An 18,941-nucleotide genomic window follows, 5' to 3' on the forward strand; every position below is an offset into this window, starting at 1 on the left:
ACTGGGGGGGGGGGGGGGGGGGGAAGATCACCTCTTACAGAAGGTAGGTACTGCAGGGAATTCAGGGCCAGAGTGATCTCCTGGACTAGTTTCGATCACCTAGATGGGTTGCCGAAGAATTTCACAGATTTTTTTTTCCCCCCAAGTTGGCCTTTTTTTTTGCCTCTCCCAGGAGATCACATGGTTTCAAGTGGAGTGCATATATTGTGATTCACAAGATATCACAATTGGTTGGGACAGGCTGGATCAGAGTGTCTTTACCTGTCCGTCATTGTTCGCTGTACGTAATGTAAATGTGGCAGGCAATGTGTGTACAGAAAGGTCCCACAAAAGATAATTCGATAAATGACCAGGTAATGGCATAGAAATTCAGGAGAGCTCATTTTTGAGCAGTTGGGGGCGAAGAGTAAGTACAATGTGCCATAATAGTGTAGTCCGAGGCTCCAGAGATATCGGGCCTCGGACCTCTGCAATAAAGCTGACGTGGTGCAATAGCCTACCGGCGAAAACTGGAGGAAGTGTGAATAAAAATCGGGCCGCTGCGGCCTTAGGTAAGTGGGCCTGGGGGTCAGGTCAGGGATGAGGAGGCGGGGTGGCCAGGAGTCTATGATCGGGGTCAGGAAGCCTGTACTCTGTGATTAGGTCCTTTAATTTGGGGGCGGGAGGTGCACTCCTGCTCCTCCCGGCTCCACATTCAGGTCAGTTACTTACCTTCTTGGGTGGCAGGCATTCAGAAGGCCTGGTGTCCGAGTGCAGCTTGCGATGTCCCTGGCTGTCTCAGGGCAAACCAGTGTTGGAGTGGGGACCTCGAGCAGGCGTTAAGCCCCTTATTTGCATATGCAAAGGTTCTAATGCCTGTTTCAGGCATGGATAAAGGACACCTCTTGTTTGTTTTGGACAGAAGTGTGTGGGCACTCCCCGCCCGCCATTTAGAGGCCTTAGTAGGCCGTTTGTCAGGCACTACGTGGTTCAATTACTAGGCCAATCTGTTTTTAGTTTGTTGGCAGAGGGATAAATATTGATCAGGACACCGGGAGAACTCCCCTGCCCTTCTTTGAATGGTACCATGGGATCTTTTATGACCATCTGACAGGGGAGAGGGGGCCTCAGTTTAATTTTTCTTCCGAAAGACAGCACCTTCAACAATGCAGCACTCCCTCAGTACTGTACTGAAGCGTCAGCGTGGTTTATCTTTTCAATTGTCTGGAGAGGGTCTTGAACCCACGACCTTCTGACTCACAGGCAAGAATGCTACCACTCTATGCTTGAAGTATTATGTTCATCCTGCTCATATTGACGACAATTTTACACACAAGCTTCTTGGCAGAAGTATACCTCGTTGTATCCTTGGATCAAAATTGATTGAATGGGAATTGGGCAAAAAAAGGGGGAACTGATATCAGATATAGTCTTGCAAAGTTGATGGCAGATCTCATCACAAATATTTCAACCAGGGTGAACATTTCCAATATACTCCAATCACTAGTTGGTTCAAACACTATTTTATAGAATCTGTGCATATATTGAAAATGCATTTGTGTTGTACAATTGTTTTCCTCTCAATCAATCAGTCCCAATCCTCTAAATCAATATGGAAATGATATACATAATAGCTGTCCCATTCAAGAAAAGATTATTATAAAATGTTTGGCATTTGGAGCTGCCACTTTATCCATTTTTAGATAGTTGCTGCAGCAAGACATAATTGAACCTAATTATAATGGCTTTGATGTCTCTATGCATTTTGTGTCAGCACACTGGAAGGAAGTTACCTTGTGACAACACAGCGGCTGCCAGACATCACCAACACATTAACAACTGCCACTGGAGTAACACGATCTGGTTCAATGAGGAAGTCCCTATTCCCTTCACAAGGGCATCAAGGATGGAACACAGTATTGCCTTCTTCTGTGAAGGACAATGCAGACCATCTACTAATCTTAAGGTCAGGCACATTAAATATACATAATGAACATAGTGTCACCTCCCTCAACTGGATGAAGGCGTTGGAGCAACTATCCACAAGTTTGCGGATGATACAAAACTTTAGAACCTTGGATGAGAAAAAATGACTATAATAAGATCTAGATGCAATTGGAGAATGAGCCTGTGTCTGGCAGATCTCATCTAATATAGATAAATGTAGTGTTATATATGTGGGTAGGGCGAATGCTAAGCAGGGTTCTGAACTAAAGTTTGAGCGGGAAAGTGAGAAGAGAGCTAGGTAATATTGTGCAAGGGTCTCTAAAGGTTCACGACCAGTGTCGCGCGGCTACAGCAAAAGCAAAGACATTAGGATGTATGGTTAGAACAGTCTAATACAAAACAAAAAATACTGTACTATCCTTGTACAAGACCTTGGTTAGACCTAGAATACTATGTCTAGTTTTGGTCCCCTTACATGGTGCATGATAGAGGCCCTACAAAAGGTTTAGAGGAGGGCCACGAGATTTAAGCTTAGCTTAAAAGCTCTTGCGTTACCGCAATAGGCTTTTTACTCAAGAAATAAACATAAAAAATGCCAGATAGGAAAAGACCAGCTAGTCCATCGAGCCTGTCCCAGAGCGTTATGGGGCAACTGAGCTTCTTGATCCCCAATGCCCCTCACTCACCTGCAGCCACATAATCTCCTGGCGCATCACCCAGTACTCCGCCTACCTTTTGTATGACTGTGATATCAGCCACAGCCAGGAACTTGTGCAGCTCCCTATTGAATGCTTGTAGTGAATTCACACTTACTGCGTGAGCCAAAAACTTGTTCTTAAGGTCGATGGCCCTCTGCCAGAAGAAAAACCTCCTGATATCTAAACCTAGTTCTACGCTCGTGTAACATGCCTGGTTCTCCCTAACCTATCTACTTCAAATAGTCTATCTGCATGAACAGTCTAGTTCCTTCATTATTTTGAAATAGGTGGGTGGGGCCATTGGGGATCAGTTACCCCAGTACTGTACGGGACAAGCTCGATGGACCTGTCCATCATTTTCATATGTTCGTAGAAGCTGAATTATTGATATTTAATAGCACAACACTATGTGAACTATACAGCAGATGTTTAGCACAGGTTCTCTGTTGGCAACCAAGGACATTTTTAACATTCTAATGTGAACCTTTCACTGCCAGCAGGCAAGCATGAACATAAGCCTATCATTTCAATCCCTCACTGTTTGATCAATCACTCACTCTTTCTTTGTTATGAACCATCAGTTAGTGTGCATTATCAAAACTTGACTAATTCACAGAACATCAAACACTAAACCAGTAACATCACGTGTGAAGCTAACGATCCTGAGCTGCTCACAGCAGTACAGGCAGGCCTCAGATGTTAAATATTTTCTATTTCTTTGTTAAATGCAAGTGCAAATTGGTACTTGATAAACAAAATGGTGTTTTGACTAAAATTAATATTAGGACTACTGAAAATGTAAAGAAAAGCAAAACAATGCAATGTCTTTGGGGTGATTTCATGCTCCAGGGCTTCCAGTGGGAGTGGCGTTCGCAAGGAGCACATTTCAGGAAGTTACTAGTGCGCAGCCTGACATGAATCAACTGAGCGGCCTGCGGGTGGCACTGTCCAGGGAGAGTATAAATACTCGGGCACAGGCCCAGCTTGCGCAGGACATTCTTAACAGGAACTAGTGAAGGACACAACTAGACCTCCATGTTGTAAAACAGTTGATTAAAGCTTTGTTTAACGCTTAGACCAAGTGCCTAGTAGTTTTCTTACGTCACAGCCCATGATCTTCCATCTATTAAGTTTAATTGACAGAAAATCAGGGGCTGCATAGTTGCGATTCCCCCAAATGTGCTCCCTGCGAACGGAACTCCCCACTGAGAGAGTTGGATTGCAGAATCACCCCATACATATAAACTCCAGGCAGGATTTTTCTTTCCTTCAAATGTTGTGTTGCTCCAATGCTCATCGTGTACTATTTTCAGCATCAATTAAATATTCATGGTGACATCGCTATGTATTTCAGGCACACATTTGTGTCAGCACACTAAAAGTTAGCTTACACAGCACAGTAAACATAAGGGTAGAACAGTTGTGCTTAAGATGCGCAAAGACATCATAATTCCATAAAAATGTGCTTATGATGTCACGACTTATAGGATAAAAGTTCTTCTTCAGGTATAAAGAGTAACAGCGTGAAAGTCATTGGGAATTTGTTGGGTTGGATGTATGGCAGTAATGAGCATTTTCTGTGTTGAGGTTGAATGTTATGCATCGCAGTGGTGTGGCAAGGGAGGACCTAAATATTTAGCACAATGATCTTGTGGTGCATTCATTCTGCCTTCACCTTCTCCCTATTGGGCCCACAAAATATGTTTACATAGGATATATGGCACAGAAACAGGCCATTCAGCCCAACCAGCCCATGCTGGCGTTTATGCTCCACACGAGCCTCCTCCCATCTTTCCTCATCTAAATCTATCAGCATAACCCTCTATTCCTTTCCCCCTCATATGCTTGTCTAGCCTCCCCTTAAATGCATCTAAACTATTCGCTTCAACCACTCCCTGTGGTAGCGAGTTCTACATTCTCACCATTCTCTGGGTAAAGAAGTTTCTTCTAAATTCCCTATTGAATTTTTTAATTTTTTTATTCATTGATGGGATGTGGGCGTCGCTGGCTAGGCCTGCATTTAGTGCCCATCCCTAATTGCCCTTGAGAAGATGGTGGTGAGCCGCCTTCTTGAACCGCTGCAGTCCATATGGTGTAGGTACACCCACAATGCTGTTAGGAAGGGAGTTCCAGGATTTTGGCCCAGCGACAGTGAAGGAACGGCGATACAGGTCCAAGTCAGGATGGTGTGTGGCTTGGAGGGGAACTTGTAGGTGGTGATGTTCCCATGCGTCAGCTGCCCTTGTCCTTCTAAGTGGTAGAGGTCGCGGGTTTGGAAGGTGCTGTTGAAGGAGCTTTGGCGAGTTGCTGCAGTGCATCTTGTAGATGGTATACACTGCAGCCACAGTGCGCCGATGGTGGAGGGAGTGAATGTTGAAGGTGGTGGATGGAGTGCCAATCAAGCGGGCTGCTTTATCCTGAATGGTGTCGAGCTGCTTGAGTGTTGTTGGAGCTGCACTCATCCAGGCAAGAGGAGAGTATTCCATCACACTCCTGACTTGTGCCTTGTAGATGGTGGAAAGGCTTTGGGGAGTCAGGAGGTGAGACACTCGCCGCAGAATTCCCAGCCTCTGGCCTGCTCTTGCAGCCACAGTATTTATATGGCTGGTCCAGTTCAGTTTCTGATCAATGGTAACCCCCAGGATGTTGATAGTGGGGGATTCAGCGATGGTAATGCCATTAAATGTCATGGGGAGATGGTTAGAGTCTCGCTTGTTGGAGATGGTCATTGCCTGGCACTTGTGTGGTGCGAATGTTACTTGCCACTTGTCAGCCCAAGTCTGAATGTTGTCCAGGTCTTGCTGCATATGGACACGGACTGCGTCAGTATCTGACGTGTCTCGAATGGTGTTGAACAGTGTGTAATCATCAGCGAACATACCCACTTCTGACCTTATGATGGAGGGAAGGTCATTTCTTGATGACTATCTTATATTGATGGCCTCTTCCCCACAAGTGGAAACATTCTCTCTGTATCCATTTCATAATTTTAAAGATGTCTATTAGGTCACCCCTCAGCCTTCATTTTTCAAGAGAAAACACACCCAGCCTGTTCATCCTTTCCTGATATGTATACCCTTGCATTTCTGGTATCATCCTTGTAAATCTTCTCTGCACCCTCTTCAGTGCCTCTATATCCTTTTTATAATATGGCGACCAGAACTGTACGCAGTACTCGAAGTGTGGTTTAACAAAGGTTCGATACAGGTTGAGCATAACTTCCCTACTTTTCAATGCGATCCCTCTAGAAATAAACCCTAGTGCTTGGTTTGCCTTTTTTATGGCCCTGCTAACCTGTGGCGCAACTTTTAGTGATTTGTGTATTTGTACTCCGAGATCCCTTTGTTCCTCTACCCCACCTAGACTCGCACCCTCCAAGTGATCATAGAAAGTTACAGCACGGAAGGAGGCCATTTCGGCCCATCGTGTCCACGCTGGCCAACAAAGAGCTATCCAACCTAATCCCACTTCCCATCTCTTGGTCCGTAGCCCTGCAGGTTACAGCATCCCAAGTGCACATCCAAGTACTTTTTAAATGTGATTAGGGTTCCTGCCTCTACCACCCTTTCAGGCAGTGAGTTCCAGGCCCCCACAACCCACTGGGTGAAGACATTTTCCCTCAAATCCCCTCTAAACCTTCCACCAATTATTTTAAATCTGTGCCCCCTGGTTTTTGACCCTTCTGCAAAGGGAAATAGGTCCTTTCTATCCACTTTATCTATGCCCCTCGTAATTTTATACACCTCAATAAGGTCTCCCCTCAGCCTCCTCTGTTCCAAGGAAAACAGACCCAGGCTATCCAGTCTTTCCTCATAGCTAAGATTCTCTACTCCGGTAACACCCTTGTAAATCTCCTCTGAACCCTCTCTAGTGCAATCACATCTTTCCTGTAATGTGGTGACCAGAACTGCACGCAGTACTCGAGCTGAGGCCTAACTAGTGTTTTATACAGTTGAAGCATAATCTCCCTGCTCTTGTATTCCATGCCACGGCTAATAAAGGCAAGCATTCCGTATGCCTTCTTAATCACCTTATCTACCTGGCCTGCTACCTTCAGGGATCTGTGGACATGCACTCCAAGGTCCCTTTGTTCCTTTACACTACTCAGTGTCCTACCATTTAATGTGTATTCCCTTTCCTTGTTAGCCCTCCCCAAATGCATTACCTCACACTTCTCCGGATTGAATTCCATTTGTCACTGTTCTGCCCAGCTGACCAATTTATTGATACCTTCCTGCAGTCTACAGCTTCATTCTTCAGTATCAATCACACAGCCAATTTTAGTATCATCTGCAAACTTCTTAATCATACCCCCTATATTCAAGTCTTGATCATTGATATATACCACAAAAAGCAAGGGACCTAGTACTGAGCCTTGCGGAACCCCACTGGAAACAGCCTTCCAGTCACAAGAACACCCATCAACCATTACCCTCTGCTTCCTGCCTCCGAGCCAGTTTTGAATCCAACTTGACACTTTGCCCTGGATCCCATGGGCTTTTAACTTCGTGACCAGTCTGCCATGTGGAACCTTATCAAAAGCCTTGCTAAAGTCCATATACACTACATCAAACACACTACCCTCATCTACCCTCGTTACCTCAAAAAATTCAATCAAGTTTGTCAGACACGACCTTCACTTAACAAATCCGTGCTGACTGTCCTTGATTAATCCGTGTCTTTCTAAATGAAGATTTATCCTGTCCTTCAGAATTCTTTCCAATAAGGCTGACTGGCCTGTAATTACTCGGTCTATCCTTTTCTCCCTTTTTAAACAAGGGTACCACATTAGCAGTCCTCCAGCACCACACCTGAAGCCAGAGAGGATTGGAAAATGATGGTCAGGGCCTCTGCTATTTCCTCTTTTGCTTTGCTTAACAGCCTGGGATACATTTCATCTGGGCCTGGGGATTTATCCACTTTTAAAGCTACTAAACCCCTTAATACTTCCTCTCTCACTATGTTTATTTCATCTAATATTTCACACTCCTCCTCCCTGATAGCAATGTCTGCTTCACCCCTCTCCTTTCTGAAAACAGATGCAAAGTATTCATTAAGAACCCTACCGACGTCTCCCGCCTCCTCACATTACCCTCATGATCTCTAATAGGCCCTACCCTTTCTTTAGTTATCCTCTTACTCTTAATATATTTATAAAACATCTTTGGGTTTTCCTTGATTTTACTTGCCAGGAATTTTTCATGCTCTCTCTTTGCTTTCCCAATATCCTTTTTAATTGCACCCCTGCACTCTCTGTACTCCTCTAAAGATTCTGGCGTATTTAGCCCTCGGTATCTGTCATACGCCTCCCATTTTTTTCATTATCCTACCATGTATGTCCCTGGACATCCAGGGGGCTCTAGATTTGTTAGTCCCACCTTTTTTCTTTAAGGGCACATATTTGGTCTGAATCCTCCGGATCTCCCCCTTGAATGCCTCCCACTGCTCTGACACTGATTTACCTTCAAGTAGCTGTTTCCAGTCCACTATGGCTAAACTCCCTCTGAGCTTAGCAAAATTTGCTTTTCCCCAATTTAGAATTTTTATCCCTGGTCTATCCTTGTCCTTTTCCTTTTCCATAATGACCTTAAATCTAACTGAATTAGGGTCACTAGCACCAAAATGCTCCCCCACTGATACGCCTTCTACCTGCCCAGCTTCATGCCCTAAACTTAAGTTCAGAACCGCCTCCTCCCCTGTTGGGCTTGCTACATACTGGTGAAAAAAGTTCTCCTGGATGCATTTTAGGAATTCCGCACCCTCTATACCCTTCACACTAATTTTATCCCAGTTATTATTGGGGTAGTTGAAATCCCCTACTAATTACTGCCCTATAGTTTTTGCACTTCTCAGAAATTTGTCGACATATTTGTTCTTCTATCTCCCTCTCACTGTTTGGGGGTCTGTAGTACACTCCCAGCAGTGTGGTCGCCCCTTTTTTGCTTTTCAATTAGACCCATATGGCCTCGTTTGATGATCCCTACAACATATCATCCCTCCTCACAGCTGTAATAGTTTCTTTAATCAATACTGCGACACCCCCCCCTCCCTTTTTAGCTCCCTCTCTATCCCATCTGAGAATCCTGTAACCAGGAATGTTGAACTATCATACCTGCCCCTCTTTCAGCCACGTCTCTGTAATAGCTATAATATCATAGTCCCAAGTATCTACCTGTGCACGCAGCTCATCTGCCTTGTTCGCTACACTCCGTGATAAGTGACCTCCCTATTCTTCCTACCAAAATGTAATACCTCACAATTATCTGTGTTGAACTTCATTTGCCCATTCTGCAAGTTTATTAATGTCCTCCTGTAATTTGTTGCAGTCCTCCTCAGTATTGACGATCCCCCCAATTTGGTATCATCCGCAAATTTAGAAATTGTGTTTTTGATTCCAAAGTCTAAATCGTAAATATAAATTGTGAATAGCAGTGGTCCCAGCACTGATCCTTGTGGAACACCACTACCCACCTTCTGCCACTGTGAATAGCTACCCTTTACTCCTACTCTCTGCTTTCTGCCCTGAAGCCAGCCAGTAATCCATTCTGCTACTTGTCCCCTGACTCCACATTCTCTGACCTTATTCATCAGTCTATTATGGGATACCTTATCGAAGGCCTTTTGAAAATTCAGATAAATTACATCTACTGCATTATCATTGTCTACTCTCTGTTACCTCTTCAAAAAATTCAATAAGGTTCGTCAAGCAAGATTTTCCCTTTTGAAATCCATGCTGACTATTCATTATTAGACTTTTTGTTTCTAGATGTTCTTCTATTTTCTCCTTTAGTAGGGATTCCATTATTTTTCCTACCACTGATGTTAAGCTGACTGGTCTATAATTCCCTGGACATGTTCTATCCTCTTTCTTAAATATAGGTATTACATTAGCTATCCGCCAGTCCTCTGGCACTACACCTTTTTCTAATGAATTATTAAATATGTGTAGTAATGTCTCTGCTATCTCTTCCCTAGATTCTTTTAAAATGCGTGGATGCAATCCATATGGACCAGGGGTTTTATCCTCTTGGAGTTTGATTAGTTTATTTAATATATCTCTTCTTTTTATTTTAAATGCATTTATCTCATTACTCATATCATCCAATGTCATGTCCACCTGTTCTATCTCCCTGGTAAATACCGAAGCAAAATAATGATTTAATATTTCTGCCATCTCTCTATCATTACCTGTGGTATTGTCCTGTCTATCCATTAACGGCCCTATTCCCATCCCAACCTTCCTTTTTTTAAATTGATGTGCCTGTAAAATATTTTACTAATTTGTTTTATGTTCCTTGATAATTTAATTTCATAGTTCCTCTTTGCCTTCGTAATTGTTTTTTTTTTTTACTTCTCTCCTAATCCCTTCGTATTCTCTCTTATCATGCACTCCTCTGCTGTCTATGTACTTAATGTATGCCTCTTTCCTTACCCTCACTTGTTCCCTTACATCTTTATGCTTCACAACAAATGGGAGAGTATGCACACCTCAAAACTGTAAAAGGGAAATTTTAAAAGATGAGGTTACCCAGTGAGGAACCTCACTTGACAAGAGTATGGATTGAAAAATCGGTTTTGGACAACAGCATATCCGATTTCTGATTTCCTGGTGATTAAAGTTAATGGGGGCGTTGCCTCACAAAATTTATCCTCATACGTTCAGCTAAATGTACGGTAAAACTATTTTTTTTGGCAGAAAGCAAATAGAAATTGCCCTTTTAGGTCTTGAAAGTCAAATTCATGGAACTGAATATCTGAAAGCTCTGGTCTGATTTATATTTCTGAACACTGACTAACTGAGCTGCTCTACCTTGTGTGCTGTACTTAACAATTTGGTGCAGACTCTGCAACAATCATCGGTTTCTTTCATTAATATAATTTGCGCTTTCTGGGGAATCTGTTGTTGGTTTACTATTAAAAATGTCAGCGTCTTATCTGACTTTTCTCAGAAACTTTTCGTGATCGTTTATCAATTAATTCCAGTAAACAGCACATAGTTTCATCCTCCTGATTCTTGCCACTACTACAAACCTACAATAAAAATGGTCAATCTTTAGCAAGCTTTCATACTGCCACTTCACCCGAGTACTGACCAAAAGAAAAATTATAATTTTTATGTCTCTCTGAGTGAAGAATTGGCAGGTTTATGAATGCATATTCACAAAAGTTAGGGAAAAATGAATAGCTGTACCAGTAGTTTACTGGAAGCATAAACTACTACTAAAACAAAACTTCTATTTTATAAAATAAGAAATTTCATCCTTATGAAAAAAACTGTAATAAATTATATGGGCCCAAAAGATCCACAGTCCTTCTGGTGCACTCCTACGGTAGCTTCACCAGTAGGACCAGAACTTAGACAAAGTCCCAGCCTTGCAAGCAATTTCCAAGTCGGCCTCGTAAGAGAGGGAGCCTCTGCTCACTCTTTACAAGGTGAACAGCTTAAGAGGGGATGGAGACACCCAACATTGGGAGTCCCTACATCCTAAGCCACTCAGTCAGTGGAGGCAGCATCAGTGGTTGGTATGCTTGATGGGATCAGGCATACCAGGCCACTGAATGGCACATGTGAGCCAGACCTGTGGCTCCAGGGCAGGATTTTCTCTGTGGAAGGAGGGAACCTGGCATCCCTCAGAACTGGAATTTCCAGCTTGGCGGGCAAGATAGGAACCCTAGATTTTCCCCTGGTAGTGTGGACACTTGCCATTCACAAAGGAAAACAAGGAACCACCACCTGACCCCACAAAATTTGGCATGGTCAGCAGCAGAGATCCCAAGCAGGCACATCTTGGCACTTCTACCAGGATACACCCACATCCCCCACTGATTTTCAGCCTATATATTAGCTCATATACGTTTAAAAGTAGTATCTCCTGCCAACAGTCACCCAATTCAGATAAACCCAACACTCATTATTGTACATATTAGCCTAGATTTTCAACTCCTGTCTAGAGCAGGGGCATAAAACAGGCAGCCAGGTGTGGGGAAAAAAAGGCGGAAATCTCGCCCCAATGGAAGCCTATCTACCTTTCACCCCAAGGCAGTTTCCGGTGGACAGAACCTCCAATGTTGGAAGTGCCCATCTCAAACAGGCAGGCATTTCATTTAAATATTAATTTACAGACGTCTGACCTGAATACTACTTCACACCATTCTGCCATGCAGGATGTGAGATGTTAATCCCATACATGTTAAATACGTATCCAGGGTTGCTAGGCGGTGGGGCAAGTGCCAACTGTTGTGAAGTATGTTTCCCCCATTGCCATTATTAGCATCAATGGGTTTCCTAATGGGAATTCCCCCATCGGAGGTAACCGAAAGCACAGGATGGCCTAAGGCGCGATGTCAGGCAGGTCAGCTGCTTGAGAGATGGCCACACGTCAGTACCTGCACACTTACATCTGCAAACAGATGTGAACATACCTCGCATTGACAGACGATTAGCAAAGTTGCAGGTATCTAATCCCAGTGGAGCCTGGGACAGCAGATCCAACGGCATCAATAATCAGCAGCGGATGGGCTGGGACAGGGTGAAGAGGTGGGCAATGTTCTCAAGAAGTAGACAGTCTTTGTGACGGAGAGGATATGGGGTCAGAAACTCAGCTCTGGTTCAAACAGATCATTACATACATGCAAACTAAAATTAATTTACTTCACTTTTATAGTTCAGAACGTTAGTTCACATCTTGATAATTTTCTTAGGAGGGAAGGTTTCTCCCCCCCCCCCCCCCCACTACATTAACTGTGGTAATTAAAACAACACTGAACATGTAGTGGACAGATGGTACACATAACTCAATTGTAAGAGGGTTTGTATGATTACCTGAGCCATACAATCCAGCAAGATCCTAACTTTGATCCGTGGGCTACATTGAGTGAGCTGATTTCAGCTGGGGTGCTACCACTGGCCTCAGCACCCCTGGGTTAGAGAGTGGGAGACAAATTGGGCAGGATTTCTCATCCTGATCACTAACCAGCACCTCCTGCTGAAAAGTGAGGTCAGGATTGGGATCAACCATGATGTCCCCCATGGTGAACTGACCTATTGTATTCACAGTGACAAGATTTATACATGAATAATGGGCACTTGGAAATGTACCATAGTTTACTAGTGTTTGTGGAACCACATCCCAGCAAGGGGTCAGTGTCTTTAGGGGAGAAGTAGAGGAAAAAGGATTTGCATTTATATAGAACCTTACCATCTTTCTCACAAATGTGCCAAAGTATGACACACAAGCCCCTCTGATGAGATAGCCAAGAGCGAATACTATTCTATCCTCACTCTCATGTTGGACAACTAGGGATCAGACACATACTCAATGCACAGCATCTGCTGCTCCCAATCCCACTAAATCAGCAGAAAAAATTCATGTCCACTAGATCACCAGTAACTGGATACTTAATACATTTTGCCACACACTCACACACATGCACCAATGACTCTCCCAACAGATTGTCTAAAAAAAATGAATGAAAAAATCCACAACAACAATAGTGAAAAATATTTAAAAACACCACCTACCTTTGCAGCAGCAGTCACTCCCAGGCATAGGCATCTGTCATCATTAGGAGATTGAAAACACTGGGACCACAGAAAATAGTGTTGTGGCTGTGCAGAAAGACATTTGTCTCTGCACATGTAGACTACTTTTTTTTTAAAGTCACATCTATATCCGAGTGGAGGCAATGTTGATTTCCCCCCCCCCCTTAATATTCTAATTTTGCTACAAAACCGATTCAGACTTTGAGTTTGATGCTCTTCACCAGATGTCACATTGTGTGAGAACACTATGGTTGTTCCTTTGAGACCAAGATTAAAACATTTTAAACCTCATGCATCTTGTGTGTGTGTTGCATATATTGTGTCTCAAATAACCAGAGGTTATAGCCTTGAGATTGCATTCATTCCAATAAATACTGCAAAATGCTATTTGTCCCAGCAGAGACTCAGTGTGTGCATCTAGATAGAAAGATGTTAAAGATGCTTAATTTCATAACATTGGTGGTTGTTAAAAGAGTGGATTGCCATTTCACGTTTGTTTGCATAAACATTTCAGTGAATAACTATATTTTGCAGTTATAAATTAATCGAAGTAGCACTGAAAGTGCACATGATTTGTATGATCATGTTCCAAATAAAGGTTTGATAACGGTGATATAATTAGTGCAAGTTTGGAAACTAATTTAACTGATTACCTGGATATTGTACAGCCAGTGTCTATTGTAATAGTTATTGCAAATATCTTTACTGGTTAAAATTCTCTGGATTAGTCTGTTCAGAAGATGGGAGGCCTTATGGAATCCTACACATAGAATATACACCAAGGGAGGGGATATCTTCTAAAGGTACATACAATAAAAGTACTAACATCCTGCTGTACACCCTCATGGTATTGCAAGGTCTATAGGAAGAGGTAGAGTGATTGCTCATCAACTATTTTCCTATTTATTGATTAATGTTAAAAATACGGGTAGAAATGTTAAAAATACGGGTAGAAATATATTCAAAGGAAAAAAAAGTGCACACACAGTAATTAGACCACACAATCAAGGTACAGCAGCTATACTCTATGTGACCAGTCGTGACTTTCCAGTGTCACACACTGCCCATTATGACAGAAAAAGTTAAAAGCACCAAATTCAAACTATATACAGCAGCTTACTTACGCCTGGGGTTCCTTCTCATTTTGTTGTTTTTGTTGTGGCTGAAGAACGTTATTTACCAGTTCAGTGATCCCACTAAAGGGAAACCACCTGTTTAAATAAGCAAATAATGTGACTGAACAATGAGACAAATCACTTAAACGTTGGCCTCAGTGTCTTTGCACCTAAATAACACAGGCAAGAAAGAAAAGCTACAGCCAAATGGGAATGAGAGTTGCAATCAGATCCAGCAAGTAAGGATGTAGGGCAACATTATATCAGCTTATGTTTAACCAATCCAAGTGCAGGGAGCAAAAAAAGCTACAACCAGTCTGGATGTGGATGATGTAAGAAGCTGCAGCCAGCTCTCTTACAGCCAATCAGGAAGCAAAATGATGCACTACAGCTGCAGCCAGTAAGGTATCAAGAATAGCTAATACCTAGAAGGTGCAGAAAGCACAGGGGCGAAACACTGCAAGATAAAAGTTTTCAAGCTCACTACATTCGGAGATTATTACTTACTGTGGCTGTTGAGGTTTTTGTTCTTCTTTGACCCTAAAAAACAAGTTCCACAACTCAATGCAGGATAAAGCAGAAATTAAAATTTGTAAATCAAACTATTAAGGTTCTTGAACTGTATGGTTTTAGTCACGTACAATGACATTGAATTGTCCTAGAAAAGAGTTCTCAATTTTTTTTATTTTTTTTTAAAAAGGGCTTAATTTTCCCCTCTTTGCTGTAATTTTCCCCTCTTTGCTGCCCTCAAGTCCGATCTGCCCACTGCAGTCACAAATGGGAATTGCACCAAGGCACCCTCCGTTATCACAGGCAAATTCGGAAGTTTCCACGTGAGCTCAAGTTTGGGAGGGACACGGACATATCAGAGGAGGAGGAGGAGGGTCAATTCATGCTCTCCGCCATGCCAATATCCTTTTCAATGGGTACAATGCACCTTACAGAACATATGCAGATAAGACCCTCTTCAGTCTAGTCTTATTCATATGTATGGAAAAGCTATAACTATTCTTTGTGGTGGGGTGGGGGAAAGCACCAATTAAGAAAATATAATGAAACAGCCAGACAGGAGGAATGGCACTCACCATTACCTGCAAGCTAAATCCATTTCTTATAAATGCAGATCACTGAACATCTATTAGAGGCTCTGCAAATGTGCCCTGATAAAATAAATGTATTACTTATTTTGAGCATGTTGTGCACAGAAAAAAAATTAGCTTTTTTACATATGAACACAAGTCAGGTCCATCTGTGTCCATTTTCGCACATGCTGAGGAGAGGAGGGGAACTAGAACTAAAGACTGAGAAGAAAAATAAGCAAAAAAACAGAAAAGTTTTGCATTCCTATTTAATCTCAGTGCCAGAATCTAGGGTCACTTAGCGTAACATTCTTCAATATTGACTGGAGTTTGGTTTCAAAGTTTCACAATCCATATCTACCCAACATAACAAGATCAGTCACAAGCCCTTTATACACAAATGTCACTCATAACTCATTCTTCAATTGCCCCTTCACGGGCGAAGCACTTTGAACTCGTATTCACCTGTACCAACACTTTCCACTTTAATTAAAGTTGTTTTATGAGAGGTCTGAGGAGGTAATGCTATCCTTTCACAATACAGCTAGACACCATTTACACCATGAATACTAAATCACCGATGATTACCAGCAAACATACCTTAAATCCTGAATTCAATAATGACGTTTTATTCATGCACGGGACAGGTTTTTTTTTAAAGAAATGGCTTAATTAACTATTACACCAAAATTAAACTTTATTTAATAATCTTTAAAGTTGGATGGTGTGCTATGTTGGGATTGCAACACATTCGGACACAACTTTGCAACAGCAACTTCCCAAATGCTGATCTCTTGACGTCAGCCCTGCTGCTGAGGGATCAAGTTGTAGCACTTTGTCACAAGAGTGAGAGAAAAAAGATGGAGCCACCCTTCTCTACTCTTGTCCACTTCCAAGCAATGTCTGTTTTTGTAAAAACAACCTGCAGGCTAAAAGAAAGTCAGTGTTTACGATGTTGCTTAAAACCAGAATACATAAGAGTATAATGGATAGCTGGAGTGATGGCAAAGCAGTAATCCAATTGAGGGGTTCAGATTGTGTCAAAGTACAAGAGTAAAACTCTGGCAGTTTCTAAATGTCATCTGAAGAAGAGATTAAATTTCAGTTCTGAAATGACTCCAGAGTATCATACACTGAAGAGAATATGGAATGGTTTTATTCAGTTTGGGCTTAGTGTGTGTTCTGACCATCAGCAGTCAGTGTCAATGATATATTGTAATGTTTGCACTGAAGGAATAATGATTGGGAATTTATCAAAAAATAAGTTGATTATTGGGAAGAGCCTATTGCCAGCACATACTGTAGAGGGTGCAAAACAGCATTTCTGTTGTTATTTCGGATTTCCAGCATCTGCAGTATTTTGCTATCGTACTATAGAGGGAATAATGGATAACCAGGTGTAATTACAAAGTAGTAATTCAATCAATGTTCAGTTCAAATGTCACGATCCATAAAACAGGAATAGCTTTGAAATGCGGTCATGCATCCTTCTATGTTCGTGCAGTCTACGGGGATAGCATTGTTGTGTTATAAGAGTAGCTTTATTGCATTTTGAGCTCTCTATCTTTTTTGGCACTGGTGGATGCCATGCTCGACACAGATGGGCCGTGTGCTTTGCGATAACATCCCTTTTGAAGAATTAATGGCAAGTGGTATATAGTAAATTACCAGGAAATGATGGTCAGTGTGGAATATATTACAAATATTTAATTCTTACCTGCAGCCCTCCTACAGCATGTTCTGCTCTTCTTAATTAATATTTTACCCTAAACAAATCCTACACAAATAAGACTAGCACTTGGAAATTCCCATCACAACACAAGTTGATGTAATGGTAAAGGTTGACTCTGATACTCAGATTCAGATAGGTGTGGAAGTACAAAGCTGCCGCAATAAATACATGTACCATAAAGCTTTGAGAATAATACACACTTAGTGGAGTGCATGGAAATATATAAAATACATCTAAAGAACCAACATTTTTCTAAAATTCTCCACCAAAAGGAGTGCATGCTTTACATGGGAATATACTATACATAAAAATTTCTGATACTTTTAATTTGTGGCAAGTGCATCCCAATAAATAAATACCATTAAAAACAATAGCTTAGATTTATTTTAAACAGGGCAACCACGGGGTTAAAACACTGCCAATCAGAAAATCTAGGCTAAGGGGCGGGTGGGCGGGGGGTGGGAGGTGGGGGCTCATAGTCCATTTAAAATAAAGCAACACAGTAAAGTAATCATGCATATCTGAAGCAGAGATTAGATCCCAGTCTTGAAATTACAGCAGACTACTTTATACACTGAGGAGCATATTTAGTGCTCTTTGGGCTGTGAAGCTTGGGGTTTGCACATTTTTACTGGACCACCTAAGGTTCTGGCGTAAGCCTCTCTGAAAGCTAGCCCCATGCTGAGAATAAAACTCCAAGTAAAAATATCAAAAAGTGCTGAGACATATTCATGATATTAACAGCACTTGGCAAGACATTTCATTCCAGCTTTGATCATGCGACACACTCCGAACTTTGACTTGAGCGTTTTAATCGCTAAAATCTTTCATATCTCATACAATCACCTCTGTATATCTTCTAAATACTGCTGAGAAAATTCAGTTTGAGTAAGAAATTTAGGAAACAAACTCAGAGTTAAAACCCTCTGATTTGATTTCATGGCATGCTTTATAGAACAGCTTGGAGTAATTCAGTGAAAGCATCAGCATGGAGAGATGTTTTACTAAGGGGCACATTTACAAAAAAAACTGATTAATTTCCCATATTGGACATTATTTGTTTAATAGGAATAATTGAATAAGGAGACATTTGTGCTACACATTGATGGATGCTCTCTCTTAAGTGGCTTCTACCATATTAGTGATAAATAATAATAGGTTAGTAGATGTTACTAAGCTGTAGTCTAATCAAGACTACAGTATAAATTATGATGGGGCAACTGAACAGTTTAGATATGTCACTCAAATTCCATGATTAGGTTAATCTTGAAATTGTTCGTATTGTTTTTAAATTACACAATATGCATTTGTTCATGAGTTTTTAATTCAGCTTTTGCGTGTTTATGATGGCGGCAGCTGGCAGCACACAGTGCGTTCTTGATGCACGACTATGTTCATTGCGTCTTGTGATGTCATCAGTGTAGTGTTGCAGTTTCTGAATCTGCAGTTGATTACCAGAATTTACAGTCTTTATTATATATGGTAGTACTAGCTGAAGTGCCCGGCGGTGCCGAGGCTTTTTCGAGGGAATGTTGTTGTTGGAAGAGAGAGAGAGAGCGACTGGGGGGAAGAGAGAGCGACTGGGGGGGGAAGAGAGAGAGCGACTGGGGGGAGGAGAGAGAGCGACTGGGGGGAAGAGAGGGAGGGGAGGGGTGGGGGGAAGAGAGGGAGGGGAGGGGAGGGAGGGGAGGGGAGGGAGGGGAGGGGGAGGGGAAGGGAGGGCGGGGGAGGGGGGGAGGGGGAGGGCGGGGAAGGGGGGAGGGCGGGGAAGGGAGGGCGGGGGGAGGGGAGGGGGGAAGGAAGGGAGGGAGGGGGGAAGGGAGGGAGGGGGAAGGGAGGGAGGGGGAA

The 18,941-nt window shown here is 42.3% G+C and overlaps 1 protein-coding gene across 3 annotated transcripts in view; it reads right to left on the minus strand.

The window, feature by feature from the left end:
- The window catches only part of LOC147115113 (regulating synaptic membrane exocytosis protein 2-like), a 435,839-nt gene that overhangs the window by 116,276 nt on the left and 300,622 nt on the right, over nt 1–18,941 (minus strand). The window contains exons 2-3 of one of the 3 annotated variants that reach the window (XM_085993406.1): nt 14,790–14,822; nt 14,292–14,378 (exon numbers count right to left, since the gene is read on the minus strand). The exons of 1 other annotated variant lie outside the window; for it this stretch is intronic. In XM_085993406.1, the coding sequence (XP_085849532.1) occupies nt 14,292–14,378; nt 14,790–14,822 (120 nt within the window). The remainder of the gene's footprint in view (nt 1–14,291; nt 14,379–14,789; nt 14,823–18,941) is intronic. One more of the 3 variants, XM_085993407.1, reaches the window with a different exon arrangement.

This window comes from Somniosus microcephalus, chromosome 7, assembly GCF_052327205.1.
Source record: "Somniosus microcephalus isolate GS21.2 chromosome 7, FLI_Smic_1.0, whole genome shotgun sequence".
NCBI classification, from domain to species: Eukaryota; Metazoa; Chordata; class Chondrichthyes; order Squaliformes; family Somniosidae; genus Somniosus; species Somniosus microcephalus.